Source organism: Scomber japonicus, chromosome 19 (genome assembly GCF_027409825.1).
Source record: "Scomber japonicus isolate fScoJap1 chromosome 19, fScoJap1.pri, whole genome shotgun sequence".
Taxonomy (NCBI): Eukaryota; Metazoa; Chordata; class Actinopteri; order Scombriformes; family Scombridae; genus Scomber; species Scomber japonicus.
The window spans coordinates 1,237,931-1,260,246 of NC_070596.1; the positions used below are offsets into that span (position 1 = coordinate 1,237,931).

At 40.5% G+C, this 22,316-nt stretch overlaps 1 protein-coding gene and 1 long non-coding RNA gene across 3 annotated transcripts; both read right to left on the bottom strand.

The window, feature by feature from the left end:
- Window positions 1-7,631: 7,631 nt before the first annotated feature.
- Window positions 7,632-8,229, bottom strand: LOC128380096 (uncharacterized). Its single transcript, XR_008323469.1, has 3 exons — window positions 8,137-8,229; window positions 7,739-7,832; window positions 7,632-7,647 (listed from the first exon to the last, which is right to left on the bottom strand). It is a non-coding gene; the product is annotated as an uncharacterized LOC128380096 (long non-coding RNA).
- Window positions 8,230-9,327: 1,098 nt separating this feature from the next.
- Window positions 9,328-21,616, bottom strand: crata (carnitine O-acetyltransferase a). Of its 2 annotated transcripts, XM_053339773.1 has the most exons (14): window positions 21,478-21,616; window positions 19,514-19,810; window positions 19,269-19,387; window positions 18,858-18,911; window positions 18,200-18,365; window positions 17,852-18,026; window positions 17,589-17,767; window positions 14,344-14,444; window positions 13,964-14,083; window positions 13,741-13,863; window positions 12,544-12,679; window positions 12,372-12,434; window positions 11,545-11,682; window positions 9,328-11,437 (listed from the first exon to the last, which is right to left on the bottom strand). In XM_053339773.1, the coding sequence occupies exons 1-14, from the start codon at window positions 21,502-21,504 to the stop codon at window positions 11,222-11,224; spliced, it is 1,914 nt and encodes a 637-aa protein (XP_053195748.1). In that variant the 5' UTR covers window positions 21,505-21,616; the 3' UTR covers window positions 9,328-11,221. The 2 variants fall into 2 exon arrangements, with proteins under 2 accessions (XP_053195748.1, XP_053195749.1); XM_053339774.1 differs by lacking the exons at window positions 9,328-11,437; window positions 11,545-11,682 and adding an exon at window positions 11,862-11,995 and having other exon boundaries at window positions 12,316-12,434.
- Window positions 21,617-22,316: the final 700 nt, after the last annotated feature.

Genomic DNA, 22,316 nt, shown 5'->3' on the forward strand with positions numbered 1-22,316 from the left:
TCCTCTCAGCGTAGCTAGAGCTAGCAGCAGTGGTTCCTCTCAGCAGCGTAGCTAGAGCTAGCAGCAGTGGTTCCTCTCAGCGTAGCTAGAGCTAGCAGCAGTGGTTCCTCTCAGCGTAGCTAGAGCTAGCAGCAGCGGTTCCTCTCAGCAGCGTAGCTAGAGCTAGCAGCAGTGGTTCCTCTCAGCGTAGCTAGAGCTAGCAGCAGTGGTTCCTCTCAGCAGCGTAGCTAGAGCTAGCAGCAGTGGTTCCTCTCAGCAGCGTAGCTAGAGCTAGCAGCAGTGGTTCCTCTCAGTGTAGCTAGAGCTAGCAGCAGTGGTTCCTCTCAGCGTAGCTAGAGCTAGCAGCAGTGGTTCCTCTCAGCAGCGTAGCTAGAGCTAGCAGCAGTGGTTCCTCTCAGCGTAGCTAGAGCTAGCAGCAGTGGTTCCTCTCAGCGTAGCTAGAGCTAGCAGCAGTGGTTCCTCTCAGCGTAGCTAGAGCTAGCTGCAGTGGTTCCTCTCAGCAGCGTAGCTAGAGCTAGCAGCAGTGGTTCCTCTCAGCGTAGCTAGAGCTAGCAGCAGTGGTTCCTCTCAGCAGCGTAGCTAGAGCTAGCAGCAGTGGTTCCTCTCAGCGTAGCTAGAGCTAGCAGCAGTGGTTCCTCTCAGCAGCGTAGCTAGAGCTAGCAGCAGTGGTTCCTCTCAGCGTAGCTAGAGTTAGCAGCAGTGGTTCCTCTCAGCAGCGTAGCTAGAGCTAGCAGCAGTGGTTCCTCTCAGCGTAGCTAGAGCTAGCAGCAGTGGTTCCTCTCAGCAGCGTAGCTAGAGCTAGCAGCAGTGGTTCCTCTCAGCGTAGCTAGAGCTAGCAGCAGTGGTTCCTCTCGGCGTAGCTAGAGCTAGCAGCAGTGGTTCCTCTCAGCGTAGCTAGAGCTAGCAGCAGTGGTTCCTCTCAGCAGTGTAGCTAGAGCTAGCAGCAGTGGTTCCTCTCAGCGTAGCTAGAGCTAGCAGCAGTGGTTCCTCTCAGCAGCAGGTGTGTCAGAGTGAGGCTCTCGCTGCCATGGTGGTGCAGCAGCAGGTTGAGGAAGACTCTCCACCATGTGGAAGTGGTGATACAGTCTTAAGCAGGTGTGAGCCTGCCAGCATGGTGTGGATAAACACTCATTAAATGTTCAGAACAGTTACTAACTGTCTATGAACTTTACTTAACATAATAAATAGCAAACTCTGCATAGTGTGGTGTGTTACAACTAGGCCTAAATCTAGTTATCTAAAGTATTGGAAAACAATCATATTCATATACTATCCTGATTCATTGATTAGTTGCCTTTATTAACCACTTAACCACTATTTTCATCAAAGGATGCCACATAATTACAAATCTGCAAGCTTACAACTCACATGTTGCAATGTGATGTGGTTTGAGCATGTAGATCTGCTATTTTCACAATCTTGATCATTTCTACCTATAATGACTTCCCCCAAATCAGGTCACCGGAGTTAAAGTGTTTTAAGTGTCAACATGTACCTTTCTTTGTGCCCACAGTCCAATGTGTTCATGAAGGACATTGATCTAACAACATAACTCATATGTAGCCTGTGATACTTTACATTTTTTTCAGTCAGTGTTTATGGTTTATTGCTCGTTCAACAGTTTCACATGATACAGTTAAAACTAATTCAAGCCTATTCAAGTCTCCAGAATATAAGGGATATTGTTCAGTATACTACTGTTATTAAGGGCTTGTGTGTTTAAATGTACATCAATGCCAGTTGGCACAGTGTCTGCGCGTGGATTGTAGTGGGCCGGTCTGGACCAAAAAGTCCAGGGCCAAAGTTTTGTCCCAGTCCAGGCCTGGTGCAAAATGTTGTCAATCAGCAGCTTCTGAGCAAAATAATCTATAAAAGACTGTGACATAATATTGTTTAAATTGCATAAGACATCTCAGACTGTTCATCTGTTTTGTAAATGATAGTTTATTATAGTAAAGTTATAATATATATGATATTTTTTGTATATTATTATGCAATGGTTTTAATGGTCCAGTCCACTAAAGGATGATTGGTATAGAAAATGGATAGGTGGATTAAATTACATGCAAAAGTTCAATATCATATTCGGAATCTTTTCAGTCAAATGTTAGAGTTCCATCAGTTCAGTCAAATGACTTAAGTCGGTGCTCAGTTCATCCGAGAAGAGATTAAACAAAGGAGGAGGTTGAGTGGGAGGAAACTGAGGGTGACAAATGTACAGGAAGGTTTTGTCAAGGAAGACATCTGTGTGGGACATACAGATGGGAAACGACTAGTTGTGGCATAACATTTCATAGCAGATAGTACTACACAGTTCCTCTCTGGTACTAAAAAAGAATTTCATTCAAATGTGATACACAGAATTTAAAAAAGTAATGCATATTTGCATATACATTTTTTTTTGCACAGGAGACAAATATATTAACCTCTATTATTTTATTTATTTTTTGGATTAAATAAAGCCAAAATAACAAAAAAAACAATATTAATACCAGGCCCAAGTGCAGAACATAGACTGAGAGGCAGGTTACGTTTCACGGATTCATTTTAATGCACTTCAGAAGAGGATGAGATGATGCTGGAGACAGAAATAAGAAATGGATACAGAAAGTTGGCATGGTTGACGGATGTTGTGATGGAGAATGAAGAAGCAGACAGATAGGCTGGCAGGGATTCTGAAGCACAGGAGACAGACAGGCATCAGTTACAAACACTCAGAGATAATCAGAAATTAGTTAAGTGGGCCAGAGTGTAGCTGCTACACTATCAGCTTCTCTTACTCATCTAGTGAAGAGTGACAGAAGCCCGGGTTTTTATCCTGGAGAGCATGGCAGGTGTGAAGGATCCAGGTAAGAAGCAGGGTCACACACACACACACACACATGTGTTTTCTACTTGTGTCCTTTAAGTCAATATTTCTATGATAGCAATGTATCAAAAGTACAATAATATGAAGCTGCACACAATCATCAGTGACTGTGCTGCTCTCCTCAGGAAGTTTCAGTTCATTTTTTTGCTGTCCAGCTGCAACTTTACTGTTTTGGTCCACTCAGCATTTTAGCTCTAAAAAACAACTGTACACCACCTGCTCAGCACTAAACAGCAAACGTAGCTGTTTCACATTCTGATGCAAGACTTGATTTTGCTTTTCTTTTGGAAAACAAGGTTGATGAGACTAAACCAAAAGAGTGATGTTCCTGGCTGTGAGACCAAAGAGCAGCCAGGAACAAAAAGTCGTTCCACAGAGTAGAGTGAACTTTTTTGCATCAACTTTTCCCCAATTGATGTCATTGAGCTTGCAGTGAAAAGGAGGATGCAGTGGAGGAAGCCTATGAGTGCAAAACGTTGAGCTTGCAGCTGAAGGACAGCAAAGGCCCAGCCAGTTGAAGTACGGTAGGCCTTTAGAGCAGGGGTGTCAAACATACGGCCCCATGTGTCAAAACCGGTCCACCAAGGGGTCCAATACGGCTCGCTGGATAACTTTGCAACGTGTGAATATTACAGAAAAATATTTCCAATTTTTCACCACAAATGTCTTTTACTTTGAAATTTGATGACTTTTCCTGAAGTGGCCCAAAATGCTCAAAAATGAAAATATGATGTTATACTTTTGTATAAGTGCAACACATTTTTGGCTTTATGTTAAATTTACAGTTACTAGTTTGCATAAGATTGTTATGTTATAAATAGTTTTATAAGTAGTTATGAGGATTTCTTTTAGAGGTTTCATTAAGTTCTTGTCATTTTCACTTTCAATAAAATACATAAGACATAAGGCATGTCATGTATTTGGTCAAATATTGTGATATTGTGTGATAGTAGTGGCATAAAATACACTTTCTCTGCTCTGAATGGTGTCAAGCAGCTTCTGTGCAAAATAATCGGACAAAAAAACAAAAAACAGACATCATTTTGTTGAAACTGCTTGTTTTTTACAGTAATTAGATGGTTTATCATAGCAAAGATAACTAAGGGATAATAACATCCAGTCCTACACAATAGATCTTTAGAACCAATTTATTTTGGATGTGAAGAAATGAATGTATGAATTGATTGCATATAGTTCATGTTTCTCCAGAGTTAAGATGGGATTTGACAAGGTGTACTAACTAGACCAACACGGGAAAGATAGCTTAAACCACCAATCACAAGGTGACCTACCGATGACCTCATCATCTTGGTCATCAAGTGGTCACTGCCTTTCTTGCGTGTGTGGAGTTGTTGGTAAAGAGCAGATGGAGTAACAACGGAGGAATGTGGGTTGCACTACAGAAGGGGAAGAGGTCACAGACTGTTCATGGATGGGCTGTGACTTCTCACACATACACACACACACATACACACACACACACACACACACACACACACACACACACACACACACACACACAGGGTTGAGTACAGGGTGAGTCAAGATGCAGCCGCACGATGGGGAAGTAAAAGGTTGAATCAAGTGTCAGTGTGTTTGGTTGAGGCCTTGAGATGTTACAGCCAGTCAAACACGTCTTAAACTTAATTTCTTAATTCCTATTGATCATATTGCTTGCATTCTTGCTTAAAGACCGTGTAAAGTGAATCAGACATTTTCTTCTAAACACATTAAATATGTCATAAATGTATTTCTAAAAGAACGTAAAAGAATTTCAACCATTTATTTGTTCCAAATATACTTTTCTGCTTTGCGCTCCTGTGCACAGAAAGAAAATGGTGAAACGCACAGAAGAAGAAGAGTTTCTTTATTTATTGTATTTAGTTCAAAAAAGAAAGTGGAGGAGAAGGTGTGTGCGTCCTCTTCATGTGCATCAAGTGTGTGGGGAATCTGGCACGCTGGCGTGCGAAATGCGCTCAATTGACCCAGAGAAGCACCACCAGTATTTTAGGATGTCGGCCGCAAGATTTGACAACCTGGCCAGAAGAATTTCTGTGACGATCATCCATAAGAGGACACATCAGGCCCCGATTTCGGTGGAGGAGAGGCTGGCTGTCACTCTCAGATACCTGGCAACTGGGGCTTCCCAGGTCAGTGTGGCTACAGACTTGCTGGGTGCACCGTATCAAATATCATCCCCCAAGTTTGCCAGGCCATCTGGGAGGCTCTCCAGCCCCAGTTTGTCCCGTTCCCATACCCAGGTAAATACAGTAGCTCATCAAAGGGTTTTTTCATTTTATGGAGATCAAACTCAACTTTGAAATGTACGTAATGAAACGTAATTCTTGCTATATTCAATACATTTTAAATGAAGCTAATTATAATTATATTATACTATAATACATTCTTTTTTAAACAATACTTGATGAAAATGGCTCTCAGCAAAAGAGGTTCCCGACCCCCTCATTATCATTGTGATTATCACACAGGCCAGAACCTCACCATGGAGCAGAAGAACTATAACTACCGCCTCTCCCGTGCCCGCAGGATCATTGAGAACACGTTTGGCATTATGGCTGCAAGGTGGAGGATCTTTGGCAGGCCGATTGAGTGTGCACCACGTAATGTTGTTGACATCGTGAAGGCCTGTGTTGCCTTGCATAATTATCTGTCTTACACAGATGCAGCCAACACAGGGGAAGTGAGATATATCCCAGGATATGCTGACAGCACCACGGCAGATGGGGACATCCATCCAGGCAAGTGGAGATGACATGTAGAGGGTGACCGCAACCTTCTGCCGCCAGGGACCATGCACACAGGAAGGGCATCTAGGGCAGCACTCAACATGAGGCTAAACCTAACGAGCTTCTTTCAGACACTGACAGGACGTGTAGAATGGCAAGACAGAGTTGTAAGGTGGGGTCTTCTGAACAGTTGAAGTGAAGTACGGTGAAGTAACATAAAATAGGCAACAGGCTGACATATCTTCAATTAAAAAAATATTTTTTATTCATTTTTGATTTCACACAAGGTTTTTTGTGTGATATACGTCCTTATGTTTTTTGCATAAAACTGTAAATGTAAAACTGTTCTCTGAACATGAATTTTACGAATATTGTTAGATCCACAATAACATTTACAAACAACAAAAGTATCAATTAAAATGTTATATAAGTGGGGGTACTGGCGTACTTCGTCACATAGTATTTCTTCAAAGGCGTCCATGTTTGTTTGCTCACGCATGCGCAGTCCGTGTTTTTAATAGCGCCTGGGCTCGCAGTCAGAAAAGGTTGGAGGGTACGCGGTTGACTGCAGAGAGCCATGCGCTCATCATTTGATAATGAAAATTGTGTCAACACATACAAGCGGACAAGTGCACACGCGCATGCGGAAAGTATCATTTCAGCTTTAGCCGGCAAGCTAGCCGCTGAGTTAGCAGCTGAGCAGCAGAAAGCTCTCAGACATAGGCTGTGTCTCAATTTGGACCCAACTGCGAGGCTGCATCCTCGAAGGACGCGGCCTTTGCGGCCTTCGAAGGATGCAGCCTTGAGGAACCTCCGAAGGCTGCATCAACCGTTGTGAAATGAGACGGTCTAGCCTTCGAGGCATTTCCTGGTTGCGTCACCAGCTGTTCCCGCCCATAAGACGAGAAAGACGCCACGACCGAAAAGACGGTGAAAAAGCTGACAAAATTATAAGAGGGAAGAAAGGAGAAGAATAAAGGAAAGGAGAAGAAAGAAGGAAAACACACAAGAAAGAAAGAAAGAAAGAAAGAAGAAGAAAGAAGGAAAACACACAAGAAAGAAAGAAAGAAAGAAAGAAAGAAGAAGAAAGAAGGAAAACACACAAGAAAGAAAGAAAGAAAGAAAGAAAGAAGAAGAAAGAAGGAAAACACACAAGAGAAAGAATAATAAAATAATAATAATCTGTAAATAGTTATTTCTGATGTAATTTTTGTAAATAGTGTTTCATCACTTGATAATAAAAGAAAATATTTAATCCCTTGTTCTTCCTGAACAGTAGCACTTTATGCAACCCTGTTATAAATTGTACTGAAGTTGTAAATACTAAATGGAATAGACGTGTAACAATGAACAATATTTTTTATTTAATAACAACATAAAACATCAAAATCTTCACAATCAAATAAAAAATAAAGAAAAATCATAAATAAACACAGTTCATAAATAAAATCAAATTAAACACATCTATATAGATGTATATTTATTTTTCTATTACTTTTTCCAGGAGAGAGAAGAGCCTCTCCATCCTGTCTTTCCCCTCCTGCTCCCTCCTCTCCTCTGCCTCATTTTGCCTTCTCATGTCCTCCTTTATGAGGTCAAGGAGGTCATCCTCCCTCCTCCTCTTCCTCCTGGGCCCTGGCTGGTCCTCCTCCTCCTCCTCCTCCTCCTCTTCACTCTCCTGCTCACCCACTGCGGCACTTGGCCCTGGTGTGTCCTCACGGATGGAGGCAATGAGGACAGGGGGGGCAATAGATGGCCTCTGCCCCAGTACCTCATCCATGAGGACAAACCACGGCCAAGTGCCAGCAGTGGGCTTGCCGCTGGCCCCCTCCCCTGTCCCTGGATATTTGCAATCCTAAGGCAGTGGAAATCAATCATGTCAGCAATTTTCAGCAAAAGTATTTAGTAACAGTAAAACTAATCCAAACCTGTAGGCTACCTACTTTATATATATTTTTTAAAATTGTCCCATTTTTTTTGGCCTGGTAGGGCTGGACCTTCCCCTTCAGCCCAATCTTTTCCAGTATTGCTCTAAACACAGAGGGAAGCAAGAGAAAAGGTAAACACAAGATCACATCAACACAGGGATGCAAAGATGTACAAAAATGGACATCAGCCTTACCTCCATCCCGCCGTGGCGGAGTTTTTGGCCCCCGTGAATAGATGGTCATTTTCCCCTCTTTGTTTAATCAGGAGCTCGGTTTGCTCCTTGCTCCCTAAAACAAAAATAAAACAAAATGTAATGTAAAACATGTTTTTTTTTACTATGTCAACAGACAAAAGGGTTCTAATATAGCAAAAAATTATCATAATAATGATAATAATGAAGTATAACATATAATAGTGATAATCCCAAACGTAGCTCTTTATTAAAATCTAAATTTGTTCATCTTAGTCCATTTATATATATATATATATATAAGATATAAGTCAAGTAATAAAATATAAGTAATTAGTAAAAGTATAAAAGTATAAGTAGTAATAAGTAAAAATAATTAAATAAAACAAACCAATACTTACACTTGAATGAAAAGTCTTCACCTGTTGGTGTCGCCATTGTTGTGTTTTCGCGGCACTGAACAGCGCCGCGCAAAGGATCTTGGGATCTGGGAGGCCGCGAAGGATAGTAGCGATGCATCCTCGAAGAGGAGGGAAAAGAAGGCCGCATTTCAAGGCTGCATTTGAAGGAGTCTTCGAATTGGGACAGCCTTCGCGCGGTGTTGTGACGTAATCGGCCTCGAAATGCGCACTTCGAGGATGCAGCCTCGCAATTTGGACCAAATTGGGACACAGCCATAGCGTCCATGTTTCTGGTAGAGGTGGTGACTTACTTTGATTGACAGGTGACACTTGGTAGGGGGCGGGGTTTCAGCGGATTCGGCGGGCACAACCCATACGTTTGGGAGCAGAGAAAGAGGCTGATTTTTACACAACTCTGAAGCCTACAGTAATTTCACATATTTGGCGATTTTTTTTAATCATTCAAATTTGGCACAGAATGCATATTTATTCTTACTTTACACAGACTTTAATATTTATCTTTTTTTTTTCTATCGTTGCTATCCACTTTGCTGCTGTAACACTGTAAATGTCATCATCATGGGACTAATTAACCAACTACCATATATCATGTGTGTATATGTCCTGCAGTATATCTCTTTAAAAACAGAGTAGATACTTTCCTTCAGCACTAGTGAAAAACATGGTGATTACTAAGTGTAAGATTAGTCACAGTCATGTTTCGTTTGACAGTCTGCTGAAATGTAACCTCGAGCAGGTTGTGCTTCCTCCGTGTTCCTGCTCAGACATATTACACTGTGATCAGGACGTGCTCCACATGGTCACGTAGCCAGGAGGGAAACCCTGGATAAATAATGTGTCTGTGTCTGACTGTGTCTCAGCAGGTAGCACCGCCTAGAGACATACACCTATTTTTTTCATATGGTTCACACACAGAGAGAGCGTAGTAGTAGTGGTTTATTTCAGTCCTCCCCACACCCTCCTAGCTCCATCATCAATTGTAGGAGTGTGTAGTTTAAAAGATGTGCATGTTTACTGGACAGTGACGGGCTAACAAATAATATACCACCCATTTGCATTATGGGAAATGTAGGATTCATGTTTTGGGGGTTGATTCACATTTTTTTAATTATGTTTTTGGGCATTTATGGCTTTATTTGACAGTAGATCACATAGTGCCATACAAGTGCCTCTGAAAATAAGAATTTTATTTGAGTGTTTAACAATTTGATATTTGATACAAATTGTTATATACATTTCCTGCTAGACAGTTCTCCCAATATAATCAATTCATGTTGTATATTCATAATAATTACATGTGTTTCAGTAAACCATGATGCAGAATAAACATGGATGAAATGCTAACTGACCAACACAAGTCAGTCAAACCTGACAACCTGACTATCTGAGGACAAAAAGATTTAATTCAGGCACTTCACAGAACAAATCTCAAACATGGCAAGTTTAAACTAATAACATCATTGAAACCACTATGTGTAAGACTGCACTCTGACTTTGCCGTCTCCCTGTGGTAATAATGCACAAAGTAAACGCACAGAGCCTGCTGGGTGTTGTGTTGTATAGTAGTAAATGAAATGTAGTGGAAATCAGAGTGCACAGATAAATAAATTAAGAGTACAGATTGATTGACCACGATTGTAAAAGAGACTAAAACTGTTGACAGGACACATCGAACTGCAAACAAGATACATTTTGACTCTTTCCATTATGATTTTTTGATCCATGGAGGTTTTATATTTGTAAAACTTTCCTCGAGCTAAGAAAAGTGATTTAAAAATCTGTGACATCATCACAATGTAAAGTCTGTTGGCCGAGTAGGAACTCACGGATTGTGCTATTATTTATATTCCACCTCACTCTTTGCTGCTGCAGTGACTGAATTTCTGCATCACCGTTTAATCTCATGTCAGTTGGTTTGGCTTCATGATACAGGCCACAGATCAGCTGTAATCTGTGCTTTAAAAAGAGTAGATGTGCAATAGTGAACAAACTGTGACCTGCTTTTATTTCACTAAATGACAATCCCCTGGTTTTATTCTGAGTGCTAGATGCATTGTTTGAGACTCTTTGTTCATAATTTAACAATCTGTTGAGTGAATTATTCATCTGTGGATATGCTTTCGTAATCTGTGCATACAGTTTATTATACTGAGTGCACTCATTGTTAAATGCTGTTGTAAAGTTACTGTTTTTCAGAATAAATGACACTGGCCATGTCCATTAAAGGGCGCCTATTTTGCTCATTTCCAGCTCTTTATTTTTATTTTGGGACTCCACTAGAGTAGCTTTGCATGGCTCACAGTTAAAAAAAACCTCCTTATTTATGTTATACTGGCCCTTTAAGCAGCCCCTCAGTTCAGCCTCTGTCTCTAAAAGGCAGTTTTACCTCCTGTCTTTCTCAATGAGCCCACTCTGTTCTGATTAGTCAGCTTCAGGAAGTCTAGCAAAGGGCAGCCAAAGTTACCACTGATGCAAACCCGACATTACCTGCTTCACTCATTTGTATTAAAAGTGTTTAAATGGTTAAATAATGGGAGATGTTTATTGTTAAGTATTTATAGGAAATGAAATGTGCTCACCACCGAATTAGCAGATCTTCATCAGCATTGATATTCTTCAAGAAAACAGGCTGAAGCAACAACTTAGACACATTGTGCTGTTTGCTGCAGTACCAGTTGTGTGCTAAAATAACAATGGCTACCCTTGTCGGAAAGAGGGGGCATCAAACTGACTGGGTGGTCTTATACCACAGTGTGTGTGTTAGTAGGCACATCAGAAACCCAAATATATACGCACAAGCACTGACGATATGAGGTTTTCATAATAAGGCCCCTTTAAAAAACTGTGTGCATCATTACTAATAGTATTGTATCGTATTGTATTGTGCTGCCAGAGGACGAGGGCCACTCGGTCATGGCACAGCAGGTATCACAGCATCATTTAAAGTGCATGATGATAAATAAGCAGGTGGTGGGAATAGTCTTCCAAATCTCACTTGATCACACAGGTAGTGGTTTTTGCTATGGAGTCTTTGTCACTGAGGCTAGCCCTGTAGAGTCCGTTTTCACAGTTTGGCTTTCGGTGTTTGTTCCAGCAGTGTCCTCATATCCATCAGCGCTCCCTCCACAGCTTGGGCCAGATGTGCCGTGTTCGTCTCTTTACAGGTGTTGAAAGACGACATGGCGAAGTTGATGTGATCCTCCATGGGGTTGTAGCACACGCCGTATCCGTTGGGTACAACAGGGCCGAAACACATGACGCAGTCGGTTTTGGACGGTACCTTGTGAAGAGATGAAAATGTAGTGGTTGGTTATGTTTATGGAGTATTTTAAAGTTTATCGAAAAAATATATTTGCCATTACTGCAGTTTTGCTAAACCTTGCATACCTGACTTGTAGAGAGTTGGTAGTTCAAGGCTTTGGCATAGGCGCTGTCTTTGAACACCTCAGGAATGGAGAGCTTTTCCTCGACAGCCTGCATCTTAAGACCCAAGAGGTGTCTGTCTATGGCCTGACCACTAACTGCCTGTGAGAGTGAAGACAATTCATTAGTTTGTGTTGTTAATAACCATGTGTTTAAAGATAAGGATTGTGTTATTCTATACCCTTCTAATTGACAACAATCGGCACTAATCATTACATACAGCTGAGTCTGCTAGAACAGCACAGCATCTATACATTCAGCGTCTCATCTATGTCTTCCGTGAGATGGGTTGAAGTCTGTCCTGTCCCTTTTTTTGTCGAGTGAGAAGGAGGATGAAATCATCATCATCATCACTGGATGACGTCAACATCTTCTCTGACCTGTGGATAGTGTTTTGGTCTACAGAAGCAGCCGTCTGCCAGCTGCAGCTCCCGGTGGCTTGTCTTGTAATGTCTTATAAAGAGAGTTTTCATTGTATTTTTGACCTTCTGATGTTTACTTGAAAAAAAAAACAGCATTGGACTCTAGTGACAGAGTAATCAAATCATTAAAAAGTGAATTTCAAAGCATGGAGCAACTCACAACTGAGCAAACTCCATCTTCTGATTGAAGACCATGGATTGTAGTTGAATGCTCTAGAATAAACTACTTTATTAAGCGGTTTATTTTGACCAACTCTGCTGTCAAACCGATAAGAGTGGCAGAAACAACCCCTGAAGAACTGCATAAAGACACCTTTACACAGTGACACAGTGGGACACGAGTATTGAGCTGGTGCTGTGAATACTCACCATGGTAGTATAAGACCTGTGTGCTTTTACTGCTTTCTCCATTAGATCGACCTTCTCTGTGTTCTGTGCAAAACAGTAAGATAAGAATGTTATAGAATATTGGAAAGATAATGGATGCTGTCTATCATAAAATACTTTACATTAGAATTGCCCCTTGACCAATTGACCACACCTGTCTGCTGGGGTCATCAAAGGCCTTGACAAAGGCAGCTGAGGCACTGGAGGCTGATCGGATTGTATCAGTGCGGCCCAGCCTGAACATACGCAGGGAGGCGCTCTCATATGTGGCACAGCAGCGCTGGTACAACCTGCACACAGGAGAGGAGAGAACACTGTCACACACACAACAAACAGATTCATCACAATCAATACGGTTTCAAAGTGTGAGAACATTCATTGTGCTTATTAAGGAAGAATTAACACAATGACTAAACAATATTAAGAGTTTTAAAAAAAATCTCAGCTTCCAAGTTATGTAACAAAAAGAGCTCCAGGATCAACAAAACCATAGAGGGAAATATCTTCTAACTTTCCTCTTACGTGCTTTAATAAAGCATTTGTGATACTGGATACAATTAGCAATGATAGTCTTTTATCAATCAATCAATCAAATCAAATCACAACAAAGTCATCTCAAGGCACTTTACACATAGAGGAGGTCCAGACTGTACTCATCAAGTTTAATTTTAAAGAGACCCAACATTCCCACATGAGCAAGCACTTGGCAACAGTAGCAAGAAAAAACTCCCTTTTAACAGGAAGAAACCTCAGGCTGAACCAGACTCAGAGTGGGAGAACATCTGCCTCAACCGGTTGGGGTAGTCACATTATGCTCTGTATAATAATATAATAAATAATATTCCTACATCAAAACACTGAGTGAAGTTTAGAAAAAAGATCTGCCTGCATGCATCTCTGGTAGAGGGAGGAGGGGCTGGTTTAGGAAGCTTGTTTTAGAACAATTGACTATTAGCTCAACCAGCATGCTGTGCTTGTGTAACACATATTTGTAATGGATGAGAGCGTGTAGACAAAGCAGATACAAATGACTTTTTGTTGTGTCTTCTCATGTTTATGCCTGTTGAACAGGTGGTTTGATAAATTACTATTGGCTTTTTACTTGTGAAGATTTTATTGCAGTTACAGAAACAAGTGTAGTGGTTTCAGGGGACATTTGTAGAGTTCACCTATGTTCTGCTTTGACTCACATAAGATGGCTTTGGCTTTGATGACCATAAATTTGCTACTATCCAGTTTTTTATTTTATTTCTGAGAACATTCTTATTACCCTCGGTTTATAATGTAAAGCATAAATAAAAAGTCTTCATGAAAAAACAGTCCATCTCCACATGACTTGTCAGCATCATACCTGTAGTAAGCCAGCTGGAGTGCCATCTGTATAAAAGCATCAGGGCTCATCTTGTGGGTCTTTGGCACATTTTTCCCAAAGTGGCTGAACACGATAACCCTCACATCCAGGTCCTGAGCCAGTCTGTGGTGGGACAGACATCAGGACAGTCACCATATGATAGAAATATGTGTATATACTTATTTTGCTGGTCATTGAACATCTATCCCAAAGCTGCCCTCACATGTTCATGCTCTGCTTGGCCTCCTCGATGTCCTTCTTGATCTCAGGTGTGATGTTGAAGTGTAGTCTCTTGGGCATGGGCAGAGGCACCATGGGAGTGCACACAGTCTCTGGCTTCCTCCTGTTTCCACACACACACACACACACACACACGCACACACACGCACACACACGCACACACACGCATACACACGCACACACACACACACACACACACACACACACACACACACGACAAGACAAGACAAGACAAGAACAAAGTCACTATTAACTGTACTCGATTAAACCACTTTACTATCTGTGATGGAATTTTGAAGAGTCAACAAGACAGAAATCCAAACAGACGCCTGCAGAGCCAAAAATGATCTTTGACCTACTTACGTATATTCTACCACATGGTCGATCAATGCCACGATGGGCGGGCCCTCGGCTGGGGCGTGCTCGTAGTTTGCGCCGCATGTCCCATCTTCTCCAATGATAAACTGAAGGAAAACAACACATAATACAAATTTGCATTACAATGCTGGTAAACTGGAAGTGTAAACACATTTTTGGGCAAGTCTGAGTCAAGATTTAAGTCTGTTAAAACAAGTTGAGTCCGTGAGGGGGGCATGTTGAACGTCAGAAGTTCATTCTCCTCCTCCCACACCATAAGTCACTGGAATTCAGGCGCTGATGACTTTGTAACTTTTCTTTATCAGATGTTTACAACAGCACCACGCTAACTGACCGGATGTGTGGGGGGGTGAGAGAGAGAGAGTAGGCAGGGGTTGAATTTCTCTCTCCAAATCTCTAACTTTCTAACCTTAACTCTGTCACTTCCTGTTTAAAATGAGTGTGTTCAAGATTCCTAACTGTATACATTCATTTAAAAAAAAGGTACCAGAACTGGTGTTTCCTGTCTTTAATTTACCAAACAAACTAAACCAGGAACTAAACCTCTTTACATTATTATAATATTATATTATCATTACATCAGTGATATAAAACGATCTTCAAATGACAACAATATCGTTTATCGTGATTATTTCTGAAACAATATATCGTCCAATAAAAGTAGTTTTCATGACAAATCTAGAAAGACACACATGAATGAGACTTTATGTATTGTACTTCTCACTGACTTCACTGAATACATCTTTGCTTCATCAGCCATTTCTAATCAACTCAATAACTCCAGTAATAAATGTATTCATCAAACCTGACAGCAATATGAACTGCAGTCTTCATAAAAACAATACAACAGTAAGCCTAACAGTGATAATGACTATCACATGAATGATTAGCTCCAATTAAAATAATAACAGTAACTGAATGACTGTGTATCTGTGGTATTTAATCAAGTCTGGCTGTTGGAGCCTGGTCTGGAGCAGGCTAGCTGCAGATGAATAAATCTCCATGGTAACTTAAGAGCCCTTGCTTACGTGCAACTGAGTCATGGCTAAATTCAACCAGGATAACTGGAAATTCCAGACCTATCTTGGTTGTGTGCCACGGCCCTCTGGAGCTGCCAGCCTCCAGCAGAGAGGAGTGGGCTACAGAGGTCTACTAACCTCACTTGTTTATCTTCGAGCTTGACTCAGCGTCAGTTAGGGCTGACTACTACAACTGACATCACTCAAGGCAATTCATCATACTTCACACAGCTCTCTCTGGAGACAGAAAAAGCTTTTAAAGGAAACAACACATAAACAGTTTTACTCCTCCAAACCTAGAAAACACGTGCTGATGTGTAAAATTGATGGAATTCTCCTTTAATTGAGTTTAAAATCACCTAAGTTGACCCGAATTCTATACAAGTATAATAGAAATAGATATGAGCTCAGATTTTAAGTATGCAATAAGTGCTGCAAATGTCTAATGAAATCTACAAGCTGACTCATGGTCACAGTGCAGCTGTACTGACTGACTGCTGGTTTTTAAAAGGGTTTCAGTTTAACATAGTGACTGTAACACTGTTTAAGCTGAGGTGAAGCTAAACCTGAAAAGGTGTTCACTCATGATAACTCAAGCCAGACTTATTTGAACCTCTTTTATTAAAACAGATTTTCCTGGACCAAAGCCTGACTTAACTAGTCATCTGAAAGCTTTATGAAACACCTCACCATGTGATGTGAAAACACACTATTGATGTATGTATGATACAATCTAAAGCCTTTCTACCAGGCTAGATTTCACATTTACATGCAGGTAAAAATCAGTAAAAGATTTATTTGATTGGAGAAAAACATTTAAAGCATAAAAAAATGTAGCAGAGATAATAATTATCTGTTTGTTATTGCTGATATGCTAACAAATAATATTCCTACGAATGCATTAATGAGAAGATGATAATAAAGGTTATATTTTAAGATGTTACTAACACAACCTCAACCTTGCAACCTCAAACTCTTCCATGCCTGCAGTGACCCTTGCTGAACTCTAGGAGGAGCAACAGGCAAACTCTATTTAATGTCTATTTTATGTCTTTTTAATGTGTGCACTTAATGGTGAAGCTTAAATCTCATTGTACTTTGTATAATGACAATAAAGGCATTCTATTCTAAACCTATGCTGTCTTTTAACTAGTGGACTACTAGTTAATAGTCACCAGATTATTCAAGCTGCCCTGAATCTGTGCACATTCATTAACCATGTATGGCTAATTCCAGTATTCAACTGACGAGTACTGTAACTCTATTGAAGGCCAAATGAGAATGATTTTAATCATTTATGTTAAGATGAGTAAATACATGCAACTGTTCGTGTTCATCATGTGACCTTTCTCTTTATGTGAGCTATTAGTAACAACTCCACTTTAACTCAGGAAGAGAGTGAGTGTGTGTTAGAGGTAAGATCTTAAGCCCGAGCCCGAGTCCGAGCCCGACCCGGCCCGAATCGGGCCCAAAATGTCAATTATTACGTTCGGGTCGGGCCGGGCTTCTCTCTCGCGAACTTTTTTTTAATAAATATATATTTATGTATTATGTATACTAAAACGATGTATGGATATTAAACTAAGGAATACTTGTTATAAAATAAATAATTTGGATAAAACAGAGAAGGCGCTGTATGGTAATTGCTATTTAACTACTAAACAGGATTCATCCGTGCGCGCAGTCTCCAGCGGAGGATTTTTAAAGTCTGTTTCCGCCTTTAGTAACGAAGACTATAGTGAACCTGCTGCGCTCTGGAGGCTTTACCCCGTGTATCTCAGATGCCCTTCCTTGTGATCTACAATGAAGCCCAGAGACCTGCTCCTGCTGCTGTTCCTCTCCTTGTCAGAGAATATGCATCTTACAGTCTTGTTTAACTGGGAGAATTCATTACAAAAGACAGGCTTTAATTTGTTATCATCATCGTCACAAATGGGATCACACAAATCACAACCAGTCCCTTTTCCCGGAGCAGTGCTCTGTCCGGCTCTGACTGACGCATCCCCTCCCTTTCCTCCTCCTCCTGAGTCCTCACAAATAAAATATAAAATTTCTGTTTTTTTCGGCCTCGGGCCTGCAAATCAAGTTAATTGATCGGGCTCGGGCCGGGTCGGGCTTTAATACCCGCGGGCCTGGGTCGGGTCGGGCTGGATTTTTTAGGCCCGATCTTACCTCTAGTGTGTGTGTGTCTAAAATGTCTCTGTAGCTCACCTGCAGTGTCTTGTCGAACCAGCGGTTGGCGCTGTTCCACTGGCTTCCTCCTCCGTGCAGCATCTGGACGGCGGCGGAGCTTCGGTACGAGTCGTCAGACCCTCGAGGCATCGCTCCATCCAGACAAACTGTGAAGATGCTCCTCTGGATGGCCGACAGCGATTCTTTGTTGGTCTTATCTGAACACAACAGACGAAGCAAACACCATTTTAGACATTTTTTACACATGATATGCAGTCACGTTGGTTGGTCTTTTAACTCACCCTTCATGAGGTTGACGTAGGCTTTGCCCCAGGAGTCTCGATGCTGGGTGGTGAGGATGCCGATGGGCTCCGTGTTGGTCTGTAGTGCGGAGCTGCAGATCCTCTCCAGCTGCACATACAGCTGATCAGCTGTCAGTGCAGTCCCATCACTGTTGTACACGTCCAACGCAAAGAACTGGAAAAACATAACAGACTCAGTCGAGCTTCTCAGTGTCAGCTGAAATAACAAGTGTAGGTGGTGAATATCAGACACTATCAAGCATCATAAGGACACTTGAGAGAGCCAGACTAAGTTGAGCCTGTTTTGTGACACAGCCTCCTGGACCACTGATGATATTGTTGTCTCACCTGGAAGTTGTGTACCACAGTGATGTGTTTGGGGGGTCTGGAGCTCTTGGCGTGGTTCACTATGGCGTCTCTCTTCACACCGGGGATGCGGCAGGAAGACAGCACTTCATAGTACTGATTCATACACAGAGGCTTCCCGCCCAGGTACTCCACTGGTAACGTCTCACTGTGAAACATACAACACTAACTTCACCACACAATATGACTCCGATAGGAGATTTGATGCACATTAAAATATCCATTAAAATGTATGAATTAAAAAACATATATATAATTATTGACTTTTTGTCTTCTGAATATTATATATTTATATGTATATCATATATGTACATAGTATACTATATACACACTCTTTGGTTACCTCATACATATACATTTATGTTCAATAAAGGTATATAGGTTAATTTATAGATAAGGACAACTTAACTCTGAAGAGAAACATGGCCTCAGGAAGAAAAAAAAAAGCTTAACTATCTTTTCAACATTTGAGGGTTCAAACTGTAAATAAGTTAACTTCTTTCTTTTTTTTTAAATGATATTGTGGCTGCACAATAAAATGATACTTCATATCATTACAATTCTTGCCACAATATATTGCTTCACCCACAAGAAGGCAGAGATGAATCAAAGCTGCAGGATGATTAAGAGGAATACTCACTTGTCAATCATTGTCTTAAAGTCCAAAACGCCCGCTATCAGTTTGGCAGCAAACCTACACACAGAGACAGAACATGATTATAATAAAACAGTCAGTGTCTAAAAACATCACTTAAAAAAACTGAACTGATCAGAGCACAGTGGAGCTGCATGATGTGGAATACACTATCTACAGTATGTTGTGGTAATATGAGAAACATACAGTCAACACACTATTTGAAATATTGTCAATACACACACACACACACACACACACACACACACACACACACGTTTTTCTGTCTTCTAAAAGAAGCTCATCAACCAGTTGTAAATTGCTTAAATAGGTTATTTACATCCACTGTGATTCTAATAATAAAAGAATAAATAAAACATGAAATGTGTAGAAAGCGGACTGTTCAAGTGCGATCACCTCATTTGTCCCTGCTTATCATGGAAGTTCATGCGGGGCAAGACCAACCCAGGACTTGAATGGACCACCACAGGCAGCCGGTAGTCTAGATAAGCCACTTGAACCCACCACTCTGACAGCTACGGGAAACACATGCACACACACAGACACAAGTAATAACAGATCAGAGGTAATAGTCAGAAAATAGTATTATAAATAAATATGTCAAATGTCAGAGAGACCCTTGGTCTAGTTATTGAGCTTACCCAGTTCTCTGTGTTGTGTGCTCTCTTCTCCAGGCTTCTCTGCAGTCTCTCTCCGACCCCTCCAGGTTTCTGAAACTCGTCCAACAGCTGTTCCGTGTGTTTTAGCTCTTCCGCTTCCATGATGGGCTCCAGGGCGGTGAGGTAGCGCTCGCAGGTCTGCTGCAGAGGGGGGATGGGGAGACTGGGCAGCCCCTTTTGGTGGCTCAGGTATCTGCCGGTGACCCGGGTCGCCGACACGGGCTTCACCAAGTGACATGGTTTAATCCAGCCACAGGGCTTCGCCATGCCCACCTTTACCTGAGTGACGAAAGAGTGCATGTTTGTACAGTCGTTATGAAAAAGTGTGCTGTTGCTGCTTCTCCAGTTGACTATGTGCTCTAAAAAAACAAAGAATCAAATGTGAAAAAGAACTCTGAAACATACAACGGTCATGTTATTTTTCACACATAGCAATATTGTTGCCAGAGATTTCAGCTGTTGTCATTACACTGCATCTAAGATGACTCCTTCAATTTGTAAGAGGTAAAACTATACACTCAAGTAGTCTGATGCCTGCAGGTCTGAGACATATAAAACAGATCATGTGGAATATGGCATTCAAAAAATAAACATTTAAGAACTTTTTGGTTTGAAAATGTACTAAATAAACTGACTTATTTGCAAGTTTCTCAAAGCAGTTTCTCTGGTGCTAAATCAGTGCCATAGCTATTTATAGTTTTCAACTATAATAAGTTTTTTTTATGATACTCTAAAACTCTCTTACCTTATTATATTATTAGTACCTGGTGCTAAATCAGTGGCCATAGCTATTTATAGTTGTCAACTATCATAAGCTTTTTTATGATACTCTAAAACTCTCTTACCTTATTATATTATTAGTACCTAATGAGGCACAGTTTCGGCAACAGTTCCTACAATGACATGCAACATTTCGCCGGTAGAGGGCAGTCTGTGCTTATTTTCAACTTTTCTTGAGCATTATGTCAACAAAGGCATTGCATGATATTGATAGGACCAACATAAAATATACTTATCTATTTTAAAATGTTCCCAATGCATGTGCCACCTACAATTGAAGGTGACTGCTGTTTTATCCGCTTAAATAGTCAGACTCTAAAAATATAATTGTTACCACAGCATATGTAATGAAGAGGCTGAAGACAAAACAGCTCGTCGTAGTGACCTATTTAATGTTTCCAGTTTTAGCAGTACTATCTTTTAATGCCAAATGAGCTGTTATTAGCCTGTTATTAGCCTTCAGACATGTTTATTTGTCGAAGAGTAAGTCCGGTGTTATGGTTTAACTGGTGACTGTTTTATCTGGTGACTTTCTCACGTTGCATTACGTTACGAGAGGTGAATGAGACTTCTGAACACACCGTTTATCTTACTAACTTAACTTAGATATTAAACCCATGAAGTGTATTTTTTGAAAGGGTTAAGCTCCAATTTAAATGCTTTAAAGTCACCAGTTAACACGGTCACCAGTTAAACCGAAACACCTGTTATGGCTCAGTCTAACATCATCTAAAATGAGAATTAGCTTCCAAGTTTTCTTCTTCCCTATTTAATTCAGGACAACTTTTTTACATTTCGCTTAATAGTTTTAAATTAAATTAAAGTGAATGTTATAGTTTCGCTCATATAGTCTTCCATACTGTCTGTTAGCATTGTTAAATATTATCTAACCCTAATATCACCTTTCACCCAGTTAGCTACACCGCTATTTCACTTCATGACGAGCTAGGTAGCTAGTGTTAGCAAACATTCCTCCACCACCGGTGCTAATAATGTTACTTAGCTAAAAACATGGTTCATATCAAGCAGGCTCACAACGGTGCTAGTAGTTTTTTATAGCTGAAAATGTTGTTGTATTAAGCCAGTGTCACGAATCATTTCGGTAAAATAACGCTGTCTTCTGAGTTTACATGAAAGCAACAGTCAGCAAAAGGTACTTTACTCACCATAGTTCTGCTGCAAATGCCCCACATTGTGCATCAAAGAAACGCCCACACACTGAGATCTGTCACTGCTGGAACGGGATGAGGGAATATTTGAGTCCAGTATGTTGTCGACCTTTGTTCACAGCACTTCTGACTTGTCAACCACACACATCAACTACCACTGTGCAACACAATGTGAGTCATGTTACTCTGCTGCGTCCTGGGTGCCACCATAAATGAGTGTGGGTGTGACTATGATTGGACTGGATTAGATTCCATTATTTTAAATTTGTCTTACAGTTATTTACAATGATCATATTCATCTAATCAAAGATGAAGGAGACACAGTCCGTTCAAATCATGATCACTGTGGCTTTGATCCAAGTCAAATTTAAATGAATAAGAATAAAGAACAATAAGTCAGTACAAAAACAATAGGAGTTAAAAAATATAGTAAAATAATATGATGTAGTATAGAAAACATATTTCAAATGCTTATAAATATATGAAAACCCAACAAAAACTAAAACATTTTTCTTTTAAAGAAAATTAGGCCAAAAAAAAAAAAAAAAAAGTCTTAAAGGATTTTTACAAACGCATAGGAATCCCAAATGATGTTATTGGAAAGAATAGAAAAACAGATTTCCTATCTCCTTATAAAATCCCTACAGGATGTTTCAATAAATGTATAGGAATTTCTATATCTGTATTTCTATTGGAAAAGATGAAAATCCTGTCGGACCTTTTAACTAGGGTGATTACGATCAAATTCAATTAATTTATACTAAGGTAAGATCTAGATATCAACATATAGATATAGAGATAGAGGGACAAAATGTGACTAAAATAAATCATTATTC